The following is an 18,943-nucleotide window of genomic DNA, read 5'->3' as shown; positions in this document are numbered from 1 at the left end:
TCTAGGTTTTGGTGCTTTTACACAATAAAAACTCATGTTATAAGAAAAAAAAATATTTTTGCATAGCTTTATTCTGAGAGCTACAACTGGTTTATTTTTCTGCTGATGGGAGTTGCATGATGGCTTTTTTTGCAGGACAAGATGACGTTTTCAGCAATACCATATTTATATTCATCTTCTTGAGCGTGTTTCCTTCCACTTTTTGTTTGGCGGTTTGATGATCAAGCATTTTTTTTTTTTTTTTTTTAATTACATGGTGTTCACTAAAGGGGTTAACTAGTGGGACAGTTTTTAGGTTGGGTTGTTCTGGCGTGACATTACCAAATGTGTAGATATCTGTATTTTTTTTTTTTTTTCAGGAAAATATATACACTACAGTTCCAAAGTTTAGGGTCACCCAGACAATTGTGTTTTCCTTGAAAACTCATCCTTTATTAATCAAATGAGTTGCCAAATGAATTTAAAATCTGGTCCAGACATTGACAAGGTTCAAAAAAAAAAAAAAAAAAAAAAGATTTTTATTTGAAATAATTTTCTTCTTCAAACTTGGCTTTCGTCAAAGAATGCTCCCTTTGTAGCAATTACAGCATTGCAGACCTCTGGCATTCTATCAGATAATTTGCTAAGGTAATCTGGAGAAATTGCACCCCATGTTTCCAGAAGCCCTCCCACAAGTTAGTTTGGCTTGATGGGCACTTTTTGCGTAGATCTGGTGACTGCGCTGGCCACTCCATTACAGATAGAATACCATCTGCCTGCCTCTTCCCTAAATAGTTCTTGCATAATTTGGAGGTGTGCTTTGGGTCATTGTTCTGTTGTAGGATGAAATTGGCTCCAATCAAGCGCTGTCCACAAATGACATGGCGTTGCAAAATGGAGTAATAGCCTTCCTTATCCAAATCCCTTTTAGCTTGTACCAATCTCCCACTTTACCAGCACCAAAGCAAACCCAGACCATCACATTACCTCCACCATGCTTGACAGATGGCGTCAAGACACTCTTCCAGCATCTTTTCAGTTGTCCTGCGTACCACAAAGGTTGTTCTGTGTGATCCAAACACCTCAAACTTGGATTCGCCTGAGCATAACACTTTTTTCCAATCTTCCTCTGTCCAACGTCTGTGTTCTTTTGCTCATATTAATCTTTTCCTTTTTTATATCCAGTCTCAGATATGGCTTTTTCTTTGCCACTCTGCCCTGAAGGCCAGCATCCTGAAGTCGCCTCTGCACTGTTGACGTTTACACTGGCTTTTTTCATGTACTATTTAATGAAGCTGCCAGTTGAGGACCTGTGAGGCGTCGATTTCTCAAACTACAGACTCTAATGTACTTGTCTTTGTTGCTCAGTTGTGCAGAGGGCTCCCACGTCTCTTTCTACTCTGGTTAGAGCCTGTTTGTGCTCTCATCTGAAGGGTGTAGTACACACCGTTGTAGGAAATCTTCGGTTTCTTGGCAATTTCTCACATGGAAAAGCCTTCATTTCTAAGAACAAGAATAAACTGTCGAGTTTCACAAGAAAATTATTTTTTTCTGGTCATTTTGAGAGTTTAATCGAACCAACAAATGTAATGCTCCAAATACTCAACTAGCTTAAAGAAAGGTCAGGTTTATAGGTTCTCTACTCAGCCAAACTGTTTACAGCTGTGCTAACATACTTGCACAAGGGTTTTCAAGGGTATTCTAACCATCCATTAGCCTTCTTACAGAGATAGCAAACACAAAGTACCATTAGAACACTGGAGTGATGGTTGTTGGAAATGGGCCTCTATACACCTATGAAGATTTTGCATTACAAACCAGACATTTGGAGCTACAATAGTCATTTACCACATTAACAAAGTATAAAGTGTATTTCTGAATCATGTAATGTTAGCCTCACTGGAAAAAAAATGTGCTTTTCTTTAAAAAAAAAAAAAATAAGGAAATTTCTAAGTGAACCTAAACTTTGGAACGGTAGTGCATTTTTTTTTCCTTTACATTTTTTACTTATTCCCACTATGGGGACTTTCACTTTCTGTAGTCTGATCGCAGTTATAAGGTATAACAATGCTGAAGCATTGCTATACCTTATAACCTGTCAGACCTGAAGACACAAGTTAGTTAGATCATTCACTGCGCATGATCTAACTAACTTTCTAGTGCCTGGAGACCTGGATGTCATAATGACGACATCGGGTTACCATGGCAATGATCGGGATCCCACAATGACGTCATGAGGTCTCCAATCCAAGGGCAGAGGGGCTTTCTTCCCTCAGCCTGCTCCCAAAATGCTGCGATTGAGTTCGATTGCAGCATTTAGGGGGTTAAAGTGCCGAAAGTGGTGTGGGACTGCTCCTGGCACTGAGTGCCGGCATCAACTGACACCTGGCGGCGATTGCGCTCAACATTTGTGCGCTCAAAATCGCCCCGACATATCCATCTGTCCCAAGTCATTAAGTATCAGGCAACAAGGAGGAATGGATATCCAAGGTGGTAAAGGGGTTAAAGTTAAGATGGTTTATTTAAGTCTTCACAAACCACATAACAAGAAAACTCAAGTACTTTGTCTGGCACAAAATAAAACAAAGTAACAAAGTAAGGCCGGCTTCACACTTGCGAGTTTTACGGACGTAAGAGCGCAGAAACTACGTCCGTAAAACTCGCAAAAAATACGGCACAATTATTCTCTATGCCTCTGCTCCTATCTGCCGTATTTTACTGATCAGTATTATACGGCTTTCTACGGCCGTACAAAATCGCAGCATGCTGCGTGTGTCACCGTACTGCGCAAGAAATACGCCAATGAAAGTCTATGGAAGCGTGAAAAATACGGATTACACACGGACAAGCAGTGTGACTTGCGAGAAATACGCAGCGCTGTTAGAGAGAAAAGCCGGCAATTCAGTGCGGTGTACAGTAAAATCACACTGACAGCTTACAGTAGAATAAATGTGTACACATAGAATAGGTATATATATATATATATATATATATATATATATATATATATATATATATATATATATATATATATATATATATATATATATATATATATATATATATATATATATATATATATATATATATATATATATATATATATGTCAGTGAGACACATATGTATATATATTAATATTTTTTCCAGCGCTATACAGCTTGAAAGCCGGTAATTCAATTACCGGCTTTTTCCTTCTCCTTCCTAAAACCCGACATGATTTGAGACATGGTTTACATACAGTAAACCATGTCTTCTCTCCATTTTTTTTGCAGATTCCACACTACTAATGTCAGTAGAGTGTATCTGCAAAATTTGGCCGTTCTAGCTCTTAAAATAAAGGGTTAAATGGCGGAAAAAATTGGCGTGGGCTCCCGCGCAATTTTCTCCGCCAGAGTAGTAAAGCCAGTGACTGAGGGCAGATATTAATAGCCTGGAGAGGGTCCACGGTTATTGGCCCCCCCCTGGCTAAAAATATCTGCCCCCAGCCACCCCAGAAAAGGCACATCTGGAAGATGCGCCTATTCTGGCACTTGGCCACTCTCTTCCCATTCCCGTGTAGCGGTGGGATATGGGGTAATGAAGGGTTAATGCCACCTTGCTATTGTAAGGTGACATTAAGCCTAATTAATAATGGAGAGGCGTCAATTATGACACCTATCCATTATTAATCCAATTGTAGTAAAGGGTTAAATAAAACACAAACACATTATTTAAAATTATTTTAATGAAATAAAAACAATGGTTGTTTGAGTATTTTATTCTACGCCCAATCCAGTCACTGAAGACCCTCGTTCTGTGAAAGAAATAACATAATAAACCAACAATATACTTACCCTCCGCAGATCTGTAACGTCCAACGATGTAAATCCTTCTGAAGGGGTTAAAACATTTTGCAGCAAGGAGCTTTGCTAATGCAATGCTACTCCTCGCTGCAAAACCCCGGGGAATGAGTCTAAATATAGATCAATGAGCTATATTTATCTTCATTTGCGGTGAGGCGCCCTCTGCTGGATGTTCATAGATCGTGGGAAATTACCTAGAAAGCTCCCAGGCTTTCTAGGTAATTTCCCACGATCTATGAACATCCAGCAGAGGGCGCCTCACCGCAAATGAAGCTAAATATAGCTCATTGATCTATATTTAGACTCATTCCCCGGGGTTTTGCAGCGAGGAGTAGCATTGCATTAGCAAAGCTCCTTGCTGCAAAATGTTTTAACCCCTTCAGAAGGATTTACATCGTTGGACGTTACAGATCTGCGGAGGGTAAGTATATTGTTGGTTTATTATGTTATTTCTTTCACAGAACGAGGGTCTTCAGTGACTGGATTGGGCGTAGAATAAAATACTCAAACAACCATTGTTTTTATTTCATTAAAATAATTTTAAATAATGTGTTTGTGTTTTATTTAACCCTTTACTACAATTGGATTAATAATGGATAGGTGTCATAATTGACGCCTCTCCATTATTAATTAGGCTTAACCCCTTTACCCCCAAGGGTGGTTTGCACGTTAATGACCAGGCCAATTTTTACAATTCTGACCACTGTCCCTTTATGAGGTTATAACTCCGAAACGCTTCAACGGATCCTGGTGATTCTGACATTGTTTTCTCGTGACATATTGTACTTCATGATAGTGGTAAAATTTCTTTGATAGTACCTGCGTTTATTTGTGAAAAAAACAGAAATTTGGCGAAAATTTTGAAAATTTCGCAATTTTCAAACTTTGAATTTTTATGCAATTAAATCACAGAGATATGTCACACAAAATACTTAATAAGTAACATTTCCCACATGTCTACTTTACATCAGCATAATTTTGGAACCAATTTTTTTTTTTGTTAGGGAGTTATAAGGGTTAAAAGTTGACCAGCAATTTCTCATTTTTACAACACCATTTTTTTTTTTAGGGACCACGTCTCATTTGAAGTCATTTTGAGGGGTCTATATGATAGAAAATGCCCAAGTGTGACACCATTCTAAAAACTGCACCCCTCAAGGTGCTCAAAACCACATTCAAGAAGTTTATTAACCCTTCAGGTGTTTAATAGGAATTTTTGGAATGTTTAAATAAAAATGAACATTTAACTTTTTTACACAAAAAATTTACTTCAGCTCCAATTTGTTTTATTTTACCAAGGGTTACAGGAGAAATTGGACCCAGAAAGTTGTTGTCCAATTTGTCCTGAGTACGCTGATACCCCATATGTGGCAGTAAACCACTGTTTGGGCGCATGGGAGAGCTCGGAAGGGAAGGAGCGCTATTTGACTTTTCAATGCAAAATTGACAGAAATTGAGATGGGACGCCATGTTGCGTTTGGAGAGCCACTGATGTGCCTAAACATTGAAACCCCCCACAAGTGACACCATTTTGGAAAGTAGACCCCCTAAGGAACTTATCTAGAGGTGTGGTGAGCACTTTGACCCACCAAGTGCTTCACAGAAGTTTATAATGCAGAACCGTAAAAATAAAAAATCATATTTTTTCACAAAAATTATATTTTTGCCCCCAATTTTTTATTTTTCCAAGGGTAAGAGAAGAAATTGGACCTCAAAAGTTGTTGTACAATTTGTCCTGAGTACGCTGATACCCCATATGTGGCAGTAAACCACTGTTTGGGCGCATGGGAGGGCTCGGAAGGGAAGGAGCGCCATTTGGAATGCAGACTTAGATGGAATGGTCTGCAGGCGTCACATTGCGTTTGCAGAGCCCCTAATGTACCTAAACAGTAGAAACCCCCCACAAGTGACACCATTTTGGAAAGTAGACCCCCTAAGGAACTCATCTTGATGTGTTGTGAGAGCTTTGAACCCCCAAGTATTTCACTACAGTTTATAACGCAGAGCCATGCAAATAAAAAATATTTTTTTTTCCACAAAAATTATATTTTAGCCCCCAGTTTTGTATTTTTCCAAGGTTAGCAGGAGAAATTGGACCCTAAATGTTGTTGTCCAATTTGTCCTGAGTACGCTGATACCCGATATGTGGGGGGGAACCACCGTTTGGGCGCATGGGAGGGCTCGGAAGGGAAGGAGCATCATTTGGAATGCAGACTTAGATGGATTGGTCTGCAGGCGTCACATTGCGTTTGCAGAGCCCCTAATGTACCTAAACAGTAGAAACCCCCCACAAGTGACCCCATATTGGAAACTAGACCCCTCAATGAACTTATCTAGATGTGTTGTGAGAACTTTGAACCCCCAAGTGTTTCACTACAGTTTATAACGCAGAGCCGTGAAAATAAAAAATCTTTTTGTTTTCCCACAAAAATTATTTTTTAGCCCCCAGTTTTGTATTTTCCCAAGGGTAACAGGAGAAATTGGTCCACAAAAGTTGTTGTCCAATTTGTCCTGAGTACGCTGATACCCCATATGTTGGGGTAAACCCCTGTTTGGGCACACAGGAGAGCTCGGAAGGGAAGGAGCACTGTTTTACTTTTTCAACGCAGAATTGGCTGGAATTGAGATCGGACGCCATGTCGTGTTTGGAGAGCCCCTGATGTGCCGAAACAGTGGAAACCCCCCAATTATAACTGAAACCCTAATCTAAACACACCCCTAACCCTAATTCCAACGGTAACCCTAACCACACCTCTAACCCTGACACACCCCTAACCCTAATCCCAACCCTATTCCCAACTGTAAATGTAATCTAAACCCTAACCCTAACTTTAGCCCCAACCCTAACTGTAGCCCCAACCCTAGCCCTAACCCTAGCCCTAACCCTAGCCCTAGCGGGAAAATGGAAATAAATACATTTTTTTTTATTTTTCCCTAACTAAGGGGGTGATGAAGGGGGGTTTGATTTACTTTTATAGCGGGTTTTTTAGCGGATTTTTATGATTGGCAGCCGTCACACACTGAAAGACCCTTTTTATTGCAAAAAATATTTTTTGCAATACCACATTTTGAGAGCTATAATTTTTCCATATTTTGGTCCACAGAGTCATGTGAGGTCTTGTTTTTTGCGGGACGAGTTGACGTTTTTATTGAAAACATTTTTGGGCACGTGACATTTTTTGATCGCTTTTTATTCCGATTTTTGTGAGGAAGAATGACCAAAAGCCAGCTATTCATGAATTTCTATTGGGGGAGGCGTTTATACCGTTCCGCGTTTGGTAAAATTGATAAATCAGTTTTATTCTTCGGGTCAGTGCGATTACAGCGATACCTCATTTATATCATTTTTTTATGGTTTGGCGCTTTTATACGATAAAAACTATTTTACAGAAAAAATAATTATTTTTGCATCGCTTTATTCTCAGGACTATAACTTTTTTATTTTTTTGCTGATGATGCTGTATGGCGGCTCTTTTTTTGCGGGACAATATGACGCTTTCAGCGGTACCATGGGTATTTATATCTGTCTTTTTGATCGCGTGTTATTCCACTTTTTGTTCGGCGGTATGATAATAAAGCGTTGTTTTTTGCCTCGTTTTTTTTTTTTCTTACGGTGTTTACTGAAGGGGTTAACTAGTGGGACAGTTTTATAGGTCGGGTCGTTACGGACACGGCGATACTAAATATGTGTACTTTTATTGTTTTTTTTTTTTTTATTTAGATGAAGAAATGTATTTATGGGAATAATATTTTTTTTTTTTTTCATTATTTTGGAATATTTTTTTTTATTTTTGTTTACACATTTGGAAAATTTTTTTTTTACTTTTTTACTTTGTCCCAGGGGGGGACATCACAGATCAGTGATCTGACAGTTTGCACAGCACTCTGTCAGATCACTGATCTGACATGCAGCGCTGCAGGCTTCACAGTGCCTGCTCTGAGCAGGCTCTGTGAAGCCACCTCCCTCCCTGCAGGACCCGGATCCGCAGCCATCTTGGATCCGGGGCTGGAGGGAGCAGGGAGGGAGGTGAGACCCTCGCAGCAACGCGATCACATCGTGTTGCTCCGGGGGTCTCAGGGAAGCCCGCAGGGAGCCCCCTCCCTGCGCGGTGCTTCCCTGCACCGCCGGCACATCGATCATCTTTGATCGCGGTGTGCCAGGGGTTAATGTGCCGGATGTCAGCTGCGATAAGCAGCTGACACCCGGCCGCGATCGGCTATGACGTACTATCCCGTCCAGGGTCAGATAAGCCCAGGGCACCTCGACGGGATAGTACGTCTAAGGTCACAGAGGGGTTAATGTCACCTTACAGTAGCAAGGTGGCATTAACCCTTCATTACCCCATATCCCACCGCTACACGGGAATGGGAAGAGAGTGGCCAAGTGCCAGAATAGGCGCATCTTCCAGATGTGCCTTTTCTGGGGTGGCTGGGGGCAGATGTTTTTAGCCAGGGGGGGGCCAATAACCGTGGACCCTCTCCAGGCTATTAATATCTGCCCTCAGTCACTGGCTTTACTACTCTGGCGGAGAAAATTGCGCGGGAGCCCACGCCAATTTTTTCCGCCATTTAACCCTTTATTTTAAGAGCTAGAACGGCCAAATTTTGCAGATACACTCTACTGACATTAGTAGTGTGGAATCTGCAAAAAAAATGGAGAGAAGACATGGTTTACTGTATGTAAACCATGTCTCAAATCATGTCGGGTTTTAGGAAGGAGAAGGAAAAAGCCGGTAATTGAATTACCGGCTTTCAAGCTGTATAGCGCTGGAAAAAATATTAATATATATACATATATGTATCTCACTGACATATATATATATATATATATATATATATATATATATATATACACACATACACAGTATATATATATATTTTTTTCTTTTTGGGACACATGGATCACTTCTATAGCGGTATGTTGGTTTTGCAAGCCTGCGAGAAAACCACGCAGTACGGATGCCATACGGATTACATACGGAGGATGCCATGCGCAAAAAACGCTGACACACCCTGCCTACGGAGGAGCTACGGACCACTATTGTCGGGACATTTCAGCGTATTACGGCCGTAATATACGGACCGTATTTTCATACGCTGAGTGTGAAGCCGGCCTAAGTCCATAAAATAGTGCTGGTTAGACTGCCTGGATTAGAGTCAAAATTAGTCCTTTAGGAAAAGGCACTCAATTCAGGAGATCTGCACACCTCCATATACAGAACCATGTGTGAGACAAACAGGTCTCATTTTACAACGTGAACCACACCCCAACTCTTCAGCTGCTTGCAATCAATCTGTCATGGCCGATTAACCTCTTAATCTTATATGTACTAAAGCATTATTCCAGGTTTCGCTCTCATCCACCAGGTGTCCTACTGCCCCCTTACAGTACTTAAAACAGCAATTTCAGCATAGAGTTAAGGTACCGTCACACTAGACGATATCGCTAGCAATCCATGACGTTGCAGCGTCCTCGCTAGCGATATCGTCCAGTGTGACACGCAGCAGCGATCAGGCCCCTGCTGTGCTGTCGCTGGTCGGGGAAGAAAGTCCAGAACTTTGTTTCGTCGCTGGACTCCCTGTAGACATCGCTGAATCGGCGTGTGTGACACCGACCCAGCGATGTCTTCACTGGTAACCAGGGTAAACATCGGGTAACTAAGCGCAGGGCCGCGCTTAGTAACCCGATGTTTACCCTGGTTACCATCCTAAAAGTAAAAAAAACAAACACGACATACTTACCTTCAGCTGTCTGTCCCCGGCGCTCTGCTTCTTTGCTCTGGCTGTGAGCGTCGGTCAGCCGGAAAGCAGAGCGGTGACGTCACCGCTCTGCTTTCCGGCCGCTGTGCTCACACAGACAGTACAGGAGGAGTGCAGAGCACAGCGCTGGAGGACAGACAGCGTTAGGTAAGTATGTAGTGTTTGTTTTTTTTACTTTTAGGATGGTAACCAGGGTAAACATCGGGTTACTAAGCACGGCCCTGCGCTTAGTTACCCGATGTTTACCCTGGTTACCGGCATCGTTGGTCGCTGGAGAGCGGTCTGTGTGACAGCTCTCCAGCGACCAAACAGTGACGCTGCAGCGATCCGGATCGTTGTCGGTATCGCTGCAGCGTCGCTTAATGTGAAGGGGCCTTTAGGGAGAGAATGTAACTAAGAAAAAAGTAGGAGCATATTACAAACATTTATAACTGCAACTTGGATCAATAAAAAGAGAAATACGTTTAATTATTCTTTATAAGGAAACTTGTAATGTTGAAAACCATATCAGTTCTGCAGGCAAGTGAAAGTTGCTTAGATTGATTTACATTTTTTGGGAAAAGTTTCTGTAAAACTTGCATGTTATTCATTGAAATTCCTGGCGTTTGTATGTATGAGTCCAGTGGGCTGTCAAATGCAGGGATTGACCATATTCACTGTATGACTGCATGCAGAGATAGCGGTCAATCACTGATTAGGCCCACCCACTAGACTCATCTGCATGCAAACACTGGGGATTTTTAATTTATTACATACAAGTTATACTGAATCTTTTCCAAAAAAACCTGCAGAATACATTATTCTGCTCAGCTTATTCTCTATACCATATTTTCCACAGATCAGACTTCATGTACAACATGACAGGTTCCCTTTAGTTATTGTTACTTTTAATGGACCCAAGTCAACAATGGCTGAAAAAACCCCTCATAATTCAGTATCCAAATTACCAAATACATGGTGGCGATTCATCACAACAAGACTTCTAAAAGGGGTTATTTGTGAACGTATACATATATTAAGTATATAATACAGATTTTGCAATTTTTCTCACCTACAAAGAATGTAGGTACACTTCAATTGTGAGACAGAATCTAAAAATAAAGAACAGAAAATCACATTGTATAATTTTTACATAATTTGCATTTTATTGCATGAAGCATTTGATACAATAGAAAAACAGAACTTCGTATTTGGTACAGAAACCTTTGTTTACAATTACAAAGGTCAGACGTTTCCTGTAGTTCTTGACCAAGTTTGCACACACTGCAGAAGTAATTTTGGCCCACTCCTCCATACAGATCTTCTCTAGATCATTCATTTTGGGCTGTCGCAGGGCAACACTAAAATTCAGCTCCCTCCAAAGATTTTCTGTTGGGTTCAGGTCTGTAGACTGGCTAGCCCACTCCAGGACCTTGAAATGCTTCTCACGGAGTCACTCCTCAGTTGCCCAGGCTATGTGTTTTGGGCCACTGTCATGCTGGAAGACCCAGCCACAATACTCTTACTGAAAGAAGGAGGCTGTTGTCCAACCTTGCAATGCATGACTCCTTCCATCCTCTCCAATACGGTGCAATTATCTTGTCTTTTTTGCAGAAAAGCACCCCTAAAGTAGGACTTTTCCCCCCATTATGCTTCATGGTTGGGATGGTGTTCTTTGGGTTGTACTTATCCTTCGTCCTCCAAACATGGCAAGTGGAGTTGACTATTTTGGTTTTATCTGACAAATTTGGTCTTCTCCTATGCCTCCTCTGGATCATTCAGATGGTCATTGGTGAACTTCAAACAGGCCTGGACACATGCTGGGGCGAGCAGGGTTATGTTGCAGGATTTTAATCCATGACGGCATAGTGTATTATTAGCAGTAATGTTTCAGACTGGTCTCGGCTCTCTTCAGGTTATTTACCAGGTTTTCCTGTGTAGTGCTGGGCTAATTCCTGACTGCTCTCAGAAACATCCTTAACCAAAGTAGCAAAATTCTGCATGGAGCCTCAGACCAAGGAAGATTGACAGTCATCTTATGTTTCTTCCATTTTCTAATAATAGTGCCAATAGTCGCTGCCCTTTCACCAAGCTGCTTACTTATTGTCCTGTAGCCCATTCCAAGCCTTGTGCAGGTCCACAATTTTGTCCATGGTGTCCTTAGACAGCCCTTTGGTCTTGGCCATTATGGAGAGGTTGGAATGTGATTGTGTGTGTCGTATACAGGTATTGAGTTCAAAAAGGTGCAATTAATACAGGTAGCGAGTGCAGAGAAGGAGGGCTTCTTAAAGAAAAACCTAACAGGTCTGTGAGAGCCAGAATCCTTGCTGGTAGGTAGCTTCGGTCTCTCAGTTGTGTACCTAAGATTAAAAAAAAAAAAAAAATCACAGACCTCTCTAATATATAAAGCTGAGTGTATGCGTGTATTGGCCACGCCCTCTCCACAACCAATAACTAAGCATCTTTTATTGCACCAGAGCGATTTAAAAAGATGAAAGAGGAGCTGTGATTGGTTGCTATGAGCAACAGTTTTCCTTAGTCACGCCCAGTCCGCATAGCAGGCACAGGCCACATCTAGCTTCGTGTCTAGAATGGAGTTGCTTCTGTGAGGCATGACGTCAATGGAAAGAGCGGAACCTCATGAATAGAGATGTGAAGGGCAAAAAAAATAAAAATAAAAATACAGAAGCGGTGACGGGTTTTTAATAAACTTTTCCTCTGATTGTTTTACTCCAATTTTTAAATCCATATACTGAAGAGAAAAAAAAAAAGTTTCTAAAATCCAATCTTTATTGTGATATTGTGACGATTTAAAACATCTTCAGCCGGGGTGTAGAACGGGAAAAAAATAAAATAAAAATCGGAGGACGGCCATTTCGCGCTCCCTTGCACTTCTATGGGTCCTGTTGGTACTGGAAAGTGACGAGGCAGAACAAATACCCTATGGCAAATAGGGTCCTCCCACATTTTTTTCGCTCTCCTCCACCTCACTCCCTTACAATTCCCAAAATACCTGTAACATACCTAGTGCAATAAATATATACAATTTCACATTTAAAATGGCATGATCGATACACAAAACCTCAAGTGACCAGAGCTTATACATTTTTCAGAGAAATTCACGGAAAAAAAACTTTGTCAAAACAAATTTTTTCTTTCTTTCAAAAAAACCTTTTCACACAAAAAAAAAATCCAGACATGTCTAATTTATCATTGAAGCCTGTAGCTTCCAAGGCCTGTGTACTTACTATCCACCTGGCTTCTCTTCTCAGGAGTAATTTATGTAAATCTCCCCCTTGTCCTGGTGGAGTAACCCTTTCCTGCAAAACGTAGGACACCTGAATCCCCTTCATGTTGTTCTCTAATATGTTTAATAAGTCGTGGAACTCCTTTATCCATACGAATTGAATTCACGTGTTCCCAAAATCAAATGAATAAAGGGCGAATAGTTTTCCCAATATAAAAAAACCTGCATGGGCAAAATAAAGCATAAACCACATAATTAGTCCCGCATGAAATAAAGTCCCGTACAACATGATGAATGGAACCTATTTGCAAAGCATGACCTACAAGGTGTTGAGAACAAGAGGAACAATGGCCACATTTAAAATCGCCCTTGGGGGTGCCCATCCCCAGCCAATCTTTTTTATCAGCCCTCATGCGATTATGAACGAGTATGGTACATCTCGCAGACTCGAATTTCTCCTACAAGTATCCAATGGTCCCCTGTTGCCCATTTCTGCTATATCTATCTCGTTCCTTGGAAGCTAGAGGCTTCAATGATAAATTAGACATGTCTGTTTTTTTGTGAAAAGGTTTTTTGAAAGTAAGAAAAAATTGTTTTGACAAAGTCTTTTCCGTGAATTTCTCTGAAAAATGTATAAGCTCTGGTCCCTTGAGGTTTTGTGTATCGATCATGCCATTTTAAATGTGAAATTGTATATATTTATTGCACTAGGTATGTTACAGGCATTTTGGGAATTGTAAGGGAGTGAGGTGGAGGAGAGCGAAAAAAAATGTGGGAGGACCCCATTTGCCATAGGGTATTTGTTCTGCTTCGTCACTTCCCAGTACCAACAGGATCGTAGAAGCGCAAGGGACCGCGAAACGGCTGTCGTCCGATTTTTATTTCTTCCTGTTCTACACCCTTGCTGAAGAGGTTTTAAATCGTCACAATAAAGATTGGATTTTAGTGCCACCCTTTTTTCTCTTCAGTATATGGATTTATGCAATTGTTTACAGGGTTTGGCACTCGTGAATCCGAAAGGGTGGTATATTTGACGTGGTTATCACACACAGTGGATATTTGGGCTCAGGTGTTGCAGTGGTGCAGGATTCTTTCTTCTATAGTATTACTCCAAGTTTTAGCTTACAAATACCGAGGTAAAAACACTGACCAAATAACGTGGGAACAAGGTCTAATACAGGAGAGGACATACAGGTATATACTATATACAGGGGAGATGACATACAGGTATATACTGAGGGGAAAATGACAGGTGTGAGGTCAAAATGACAGGTGTTGGGGGGGAAATGAGAGGAGTGAGGGGGAAAATGAGAGGTGTGAGGGGAATGAGAGAAGATAGGAGTTATAACTAATAATGGTTATAACACCTCACGCTATAATACCTCACGCTGGGCTATTCAGCTAGTTCTTTATAGGTGGGAATATCCATCTCCTTTACGTTGCCATGCCATTTGCGTAATGAACATCACTTTTTTTCTGGAAGTCTGCTGTGCTGTTTCCCCCCTCCCCCCCCACCTTGTTTTTTTTCCTACTGTTGCAAGGAGCCTTCTGAGACTGCTAGCTGGGGATGCGTGCACTCGGTTGAGGTATTGCGTTCGGTGCCGCTCCAATTTTTTAAATTATATATACAGCACAGACCAAACGTTTGGACACACACACATACATATATATATATATATAATCATAATTGTCTAAGGGTCACTTCCGTCTGTCTTTCTGTTACGGTTATTCGTTCGCTGATTGGTCTCGGCAGCTGCCTGTCATGGCTGCCGCGACCAATCAGCGACGGCCACAGTCCGATTAGTCCCTCCCCTACTCCCCTGCACTCACTGCCCGGCGCCCGCTCCGTAATCCCCTTCACTCACACAGGGTTAACGGCAGCGGTAACGGCCCGCGGTGTAACGCGCTCCGTTACCGCTGCTATTAACCCTGTGTGTCCCCAACTATTTAACTATTGATGCTGCCTATGCGGCATCAATAGTAAAAAATATGTCATGTTAAAAAATAATTAAAAAAAAAAAAACAATAAACCTGCTATACTCACCCTCCGCCGCCTTTCTCGCTCCTCTCCACGCTCCCGGGACCACTCCATTGCAAGCGCCAGCTTCCGCACCCGTCCCAGGGCTGGTGTGCGACAAGGACCTGCCGTGACGTCACGGTCGGTCATGTGACCGCAACGTCATCATAGGTCCTGCTCACACCAGCCCTGGGACGGGACCGCAAGCTGCCGCTTGCAATGGAGCGGTCCCGGGAGCGTGGAGAGGAGTGAGAAAGGCGGCGGAGGGTAAGTATAGCAGGACTTCAACGGGCTATAGGTGAGTTTTTTTTTTTAAGTCCCTATACTACGTGGCTCTGTGCTGGGCAATATACTATGTGGCTCTGCTATATACACTATGTGGCTGGACAATATACTACGTGGACATGCATATTCTAGAATACCTGATGCGTTAGAATCGGGCCTATATATATTTTACACACACACACATACAAAACGTTCATACACATAATGTGAGTTTTCGTTACCAAATGCTGAAGGAAATAAATAATGGCTGTACTGACCAGGCAAATACCTGGCATGTTTCAGGTAATGTTGCTTAGCCGACGTTCTCCTGGATGCTGCAGTGTCTTGTCTGGAGAATGAGGAGTGCACAGGTCTAGTACCAAATTCATCCTTCAAATCTAAGATACTCTCAAAGCTGCTTTAGGATTAGCAGGTAGAATGATAAAAGGAAAATCAGAAGTTTAATGTGAATGCAAATTATAATACTTCAATAGGCATAAATAGGCCTCTATTGGTCTGACTGGTTTGAATATAAGTGTCCCATACAAACAACTTTCACATTAATAATGCTGAAATGCACTATGAAAAAAAATGTACATCGCTTGCCTTACATACAGTTAAGTCCATATATATTTGGACAGAGACAACATTTTTCTAATTTTGGTTATAGACATTCCCACAATGAATTTTAAACAAAATTAAGATGCAGTTGAAGTTCAGACTTTCAGCTTTCATTTGAGGGTATCCACATTAAAATTGGATGAAGGGTTTAGGAGTTTCAGCTCCTTAACGTGTGTCACCCTGTTTTTAAAAAGGGACCAAAAGTAATTGGACAGATTAAATAATTGTAAATAAAAATGTTCATTTCTAGTACTTGGTTGAAAACCCTTTGTTGGCAATGACTGCCTGAAGTCTTGAACTCATGAACATCACCAGACGCTGTGTTTCCTCCCTTTTGAAGCTCTGCCAGGCCTTCACTGTGGCGGCTTTCAGTTGCTGTTTGTTTGTGAGCCTTTCTGTCTGAAGTTTAGTCTTTAACAAGTGAAATGCATGCTCAATTGGGTTGAGATCAGGTGACTGACTTGGCCATTCAAGAATATTCCACTTATTTGCTTTAATAAACTCCTGGTTGCTTTGGCTTTATGTTTTGGGTCATTGTCCATCTGTAGTATGAAATGACGACCAATCAGTTTGGCTGCATTTGGCTGGATCTGAGCACACAGTATGGCTCTGAATACCTCAGAATTCATTCGGCTGCTTCTGTCCTGTGTCGCATCATCAATAAATACTAGTGACCCAGTACCACTGGCAGCCATGCATGCCCAAACCATCACACTGCCTCTGCCGTGATTTACAGATGATGTGGCATGCTTTGGATCATCAGCTGTACCACGCCTTTGCCATACTTTTCACTTTCCATCATTCTGGTAGAGGTTGATCTTGGTTTCATCTGTCCAAAGAATGTTCTTCCAGAACTGTGCTGGCTTTTTTAGATGTTTTTTTTTAGCAAAGTCCAGTCTAGCCTTTTTATTCTTGATGCTTATGAGTTGCTTGCACCGAGCAGTGAACCCTCTGTATTTACCTCCATGCAGTCTTCTCTTTATGGTAGATTTGGATATTGATACGCCTACCTCCTGGAGAGTGTTGGTCACTTGGTTGGCTGTTGTGAAGGGGTTTCTCTTCAACATGGAGATTATTCTGCGATCATCCACTATTGTTGTCTTCCGTGGGCGCCCAGGTCTTTTTGCATTGATGAGTTCACCAGTGCTTTCTTTCTTTCTCAGGATGTACAAAACTGTAGATTTTGCCACTCCTAATATTGTAGCAATTTCTCGGATGGTTTTTTTCTGTTTTCGCAGCTAAGGCTACTTTCACACTAGCATCGTTCGACGCACGTCACAATGTGTTGTTTTGGAGAAAAAACGCATCCTGCAAAGTTGCCCGCAGGATGCGTTTTTTCTCCATAGACTTTCATTAGCGACGCATTGCGACGGATTGCCACACGTCGCATCCGTCGTGCGACGGATGCGTTGTGTTTTTGCAGTCCGTCGGGACAAAAAAAAAAAAAAAACGTTGCATGCAAAGTTTTTTTTGTCCGTCGGTTCCGCTTTTTCCAACCGTGCATGCGCGGCCGGAACTCCGCCCCCCCTTCCCCGGACCTTACAATGGGGCAGCGGATGCGTTGAAAAACTGCATCCGCTGCCCCCGTTGTGATTTTATTTCACAGTATGCGTTGGTACGTCGGCCTGACGCACTGCGACGGGCCTGTACTGACGCTAGTGTGAAAGTAGCCTTAAGGATGGCTTGTTTCATCTGCATGGAGAGCTCCTTTGACCACATGTTTACTTCACAGCAAAACCTTCCAAATGCAAGCACCACACCTCAAATCAACTCCAGGCCTTTTATCTGCTTAATTGAGAATGACATAACGAAGGGATTGCCCACACCTGTCCATGAAATAGCCTTGGAGTCAATTGTCCAATTACTTTTGGTCCCTTTAAAAACAGGGTGGCACATGTTAAGGAGCTGAAACTCCTAAACCCTTCATCCAATTTTAAAGTGGATACCCTCAAATGAAAGCTGGAAGTCTGAACTTCAACTGCATCTGAACTGTTTAGTTTAAAATCCATTGTGGTAATGATTATAACCAAAATTAGAAAAAGGTTGTGTGTGTGTGTGTGTGTGTCTGTGTGTCTGTATGTCTATCTATCTATCTATCTTGCGGAGACGCTCCGTCTGTGCAAGGTAAAGTCAACCATACAATGTATAGGATGCGGTGATTCCGCATTGTTCAATTAACACATACGGAATCATCACGCGTTCAAAAGCCGGCAGCGCATTGGACAGAGTGGACATGTGCTGCGTCCAAAGCGCTGCCAATACTGACCGTGGAAACATACCCTTAGAGCAGCATCTAAGAGGTTTGATAGAGGGAGGAGACTCCCTGCTCAGCTGACTGATGTGTCAGTCCACCACACACATATGCCAGAGACCAGGCTTACACAGTTGTGCTCAAAAGTTTACATACCCCGGCAGAATTTTTGTTTTCTTGGCCTTTTTTCAGAGTACATGAATGATAACACCAAAACTTTTTCTCCACTCATGGTCAGTGGTTGGGTGAAGCCATTTATTGTCAAACTACTGAGTTTTCTCTTTTTGATCATAATGACAACCCAACACATCCAAATGACTGATCAAAAGTTCACATACCCTGGTGATTTTGGCCTGAGAATATGCCCATAAGTTGACACAAATGGATTTGAATGGCTACTAAAGGTAACATCCTCACCTGTGACCTGTTTGCTTTTATGCACACACACACTGATTACAAGCAGAGTTTGTTTCTGGGATCCTGACAGACTCTTGCATCTTTCATGCAGCCACTGACATTTCTGGATTGTGAGTCGTGGGGAAAGCAAAAGAATTGTCAACGGATCTACAGGAAAAGGTAGTTGAACTGTATAAAACAGGAAAGGGATACAAAAAGATATCCAAGGAATTGATAATGCCAGTCAGCAGCGTTGGAACTGATTAACAAATGGAAAATCAGGGGCTCTGTAAAAATAAAACCAGTCAGATAGACAAACAAAGATGTCGTCCACAACTGCCAAGAAAATTGTTCGGGATGCAAAGAAAAACCCACAAACAACATCAGGTGAAATACAGGACTCTCTGAAATATAGCAGTGTGGCTGTTTTAAGATGCACAATAATGAGGCAATTGAAGAAAAATGGGCTGCATGGTTGAGTCGCCAGAAGAAAGCCATTAGTGCACAAAGTATCTCGCCTACAATACGCAAAACAGCACAGAGACAAGCCTCAAAACTTCTGGAACAAGGTAATTTGGAGTGATGA

At 41.7% G+C, this 18,943-nt stretch overlaps 1 protein-coding gene across 5 annotated transcripts in view; it reads right to left on the bottom strand.

Annotated features, from left to right (window-relative positions):
- The window catches only part of CILK1 (ciliogenesis associated kinase 1), a 107,171-nt gene that overhangs the window by 33,278 nt on the left and 54,950 nt on the right, over positions 1-18,943 (bottom strand). For 2 of the 5 annotated variants that reach the window (XM_069726798.1, XM_069726797.1), the window contains exon 11: positions 15,368-15,507. In XM_069726798.1, the coding sequence (XP_069582899.1) occupies positions 15,368-15,507 (140 nt within the window). Of the gene's footprint in view, positions 1-10,712; positions 11,922-15,367; positions 15,508-18,943 lie in introns of those variants that run through there. The other 3 variants (XM_069726800.1, XR_011312427.1, XM_069726799.1) reach the window with 3 other exon arrangements.

This window comes from Ranitomeya imitator, chromosome 5, assembly GCF_032444005.1.
Source record: "Ranitomeya imitator isolate aRanImi1 chromosome 5, aRanImi1.pri, whole genome shotgun sequence".
NCBI classification, from domain to species: Eukaryota; Metazoa; Chordata; class Amphibia; order Anura; family Dendrobatidae; genus Ranitomeya; species Ranitomeya imitator.
The sequence above is the reverse complement of the archived record's forward strand: the minus strand, read 5'-3'. Positions and strand labels throughout refer to the sequence as shown.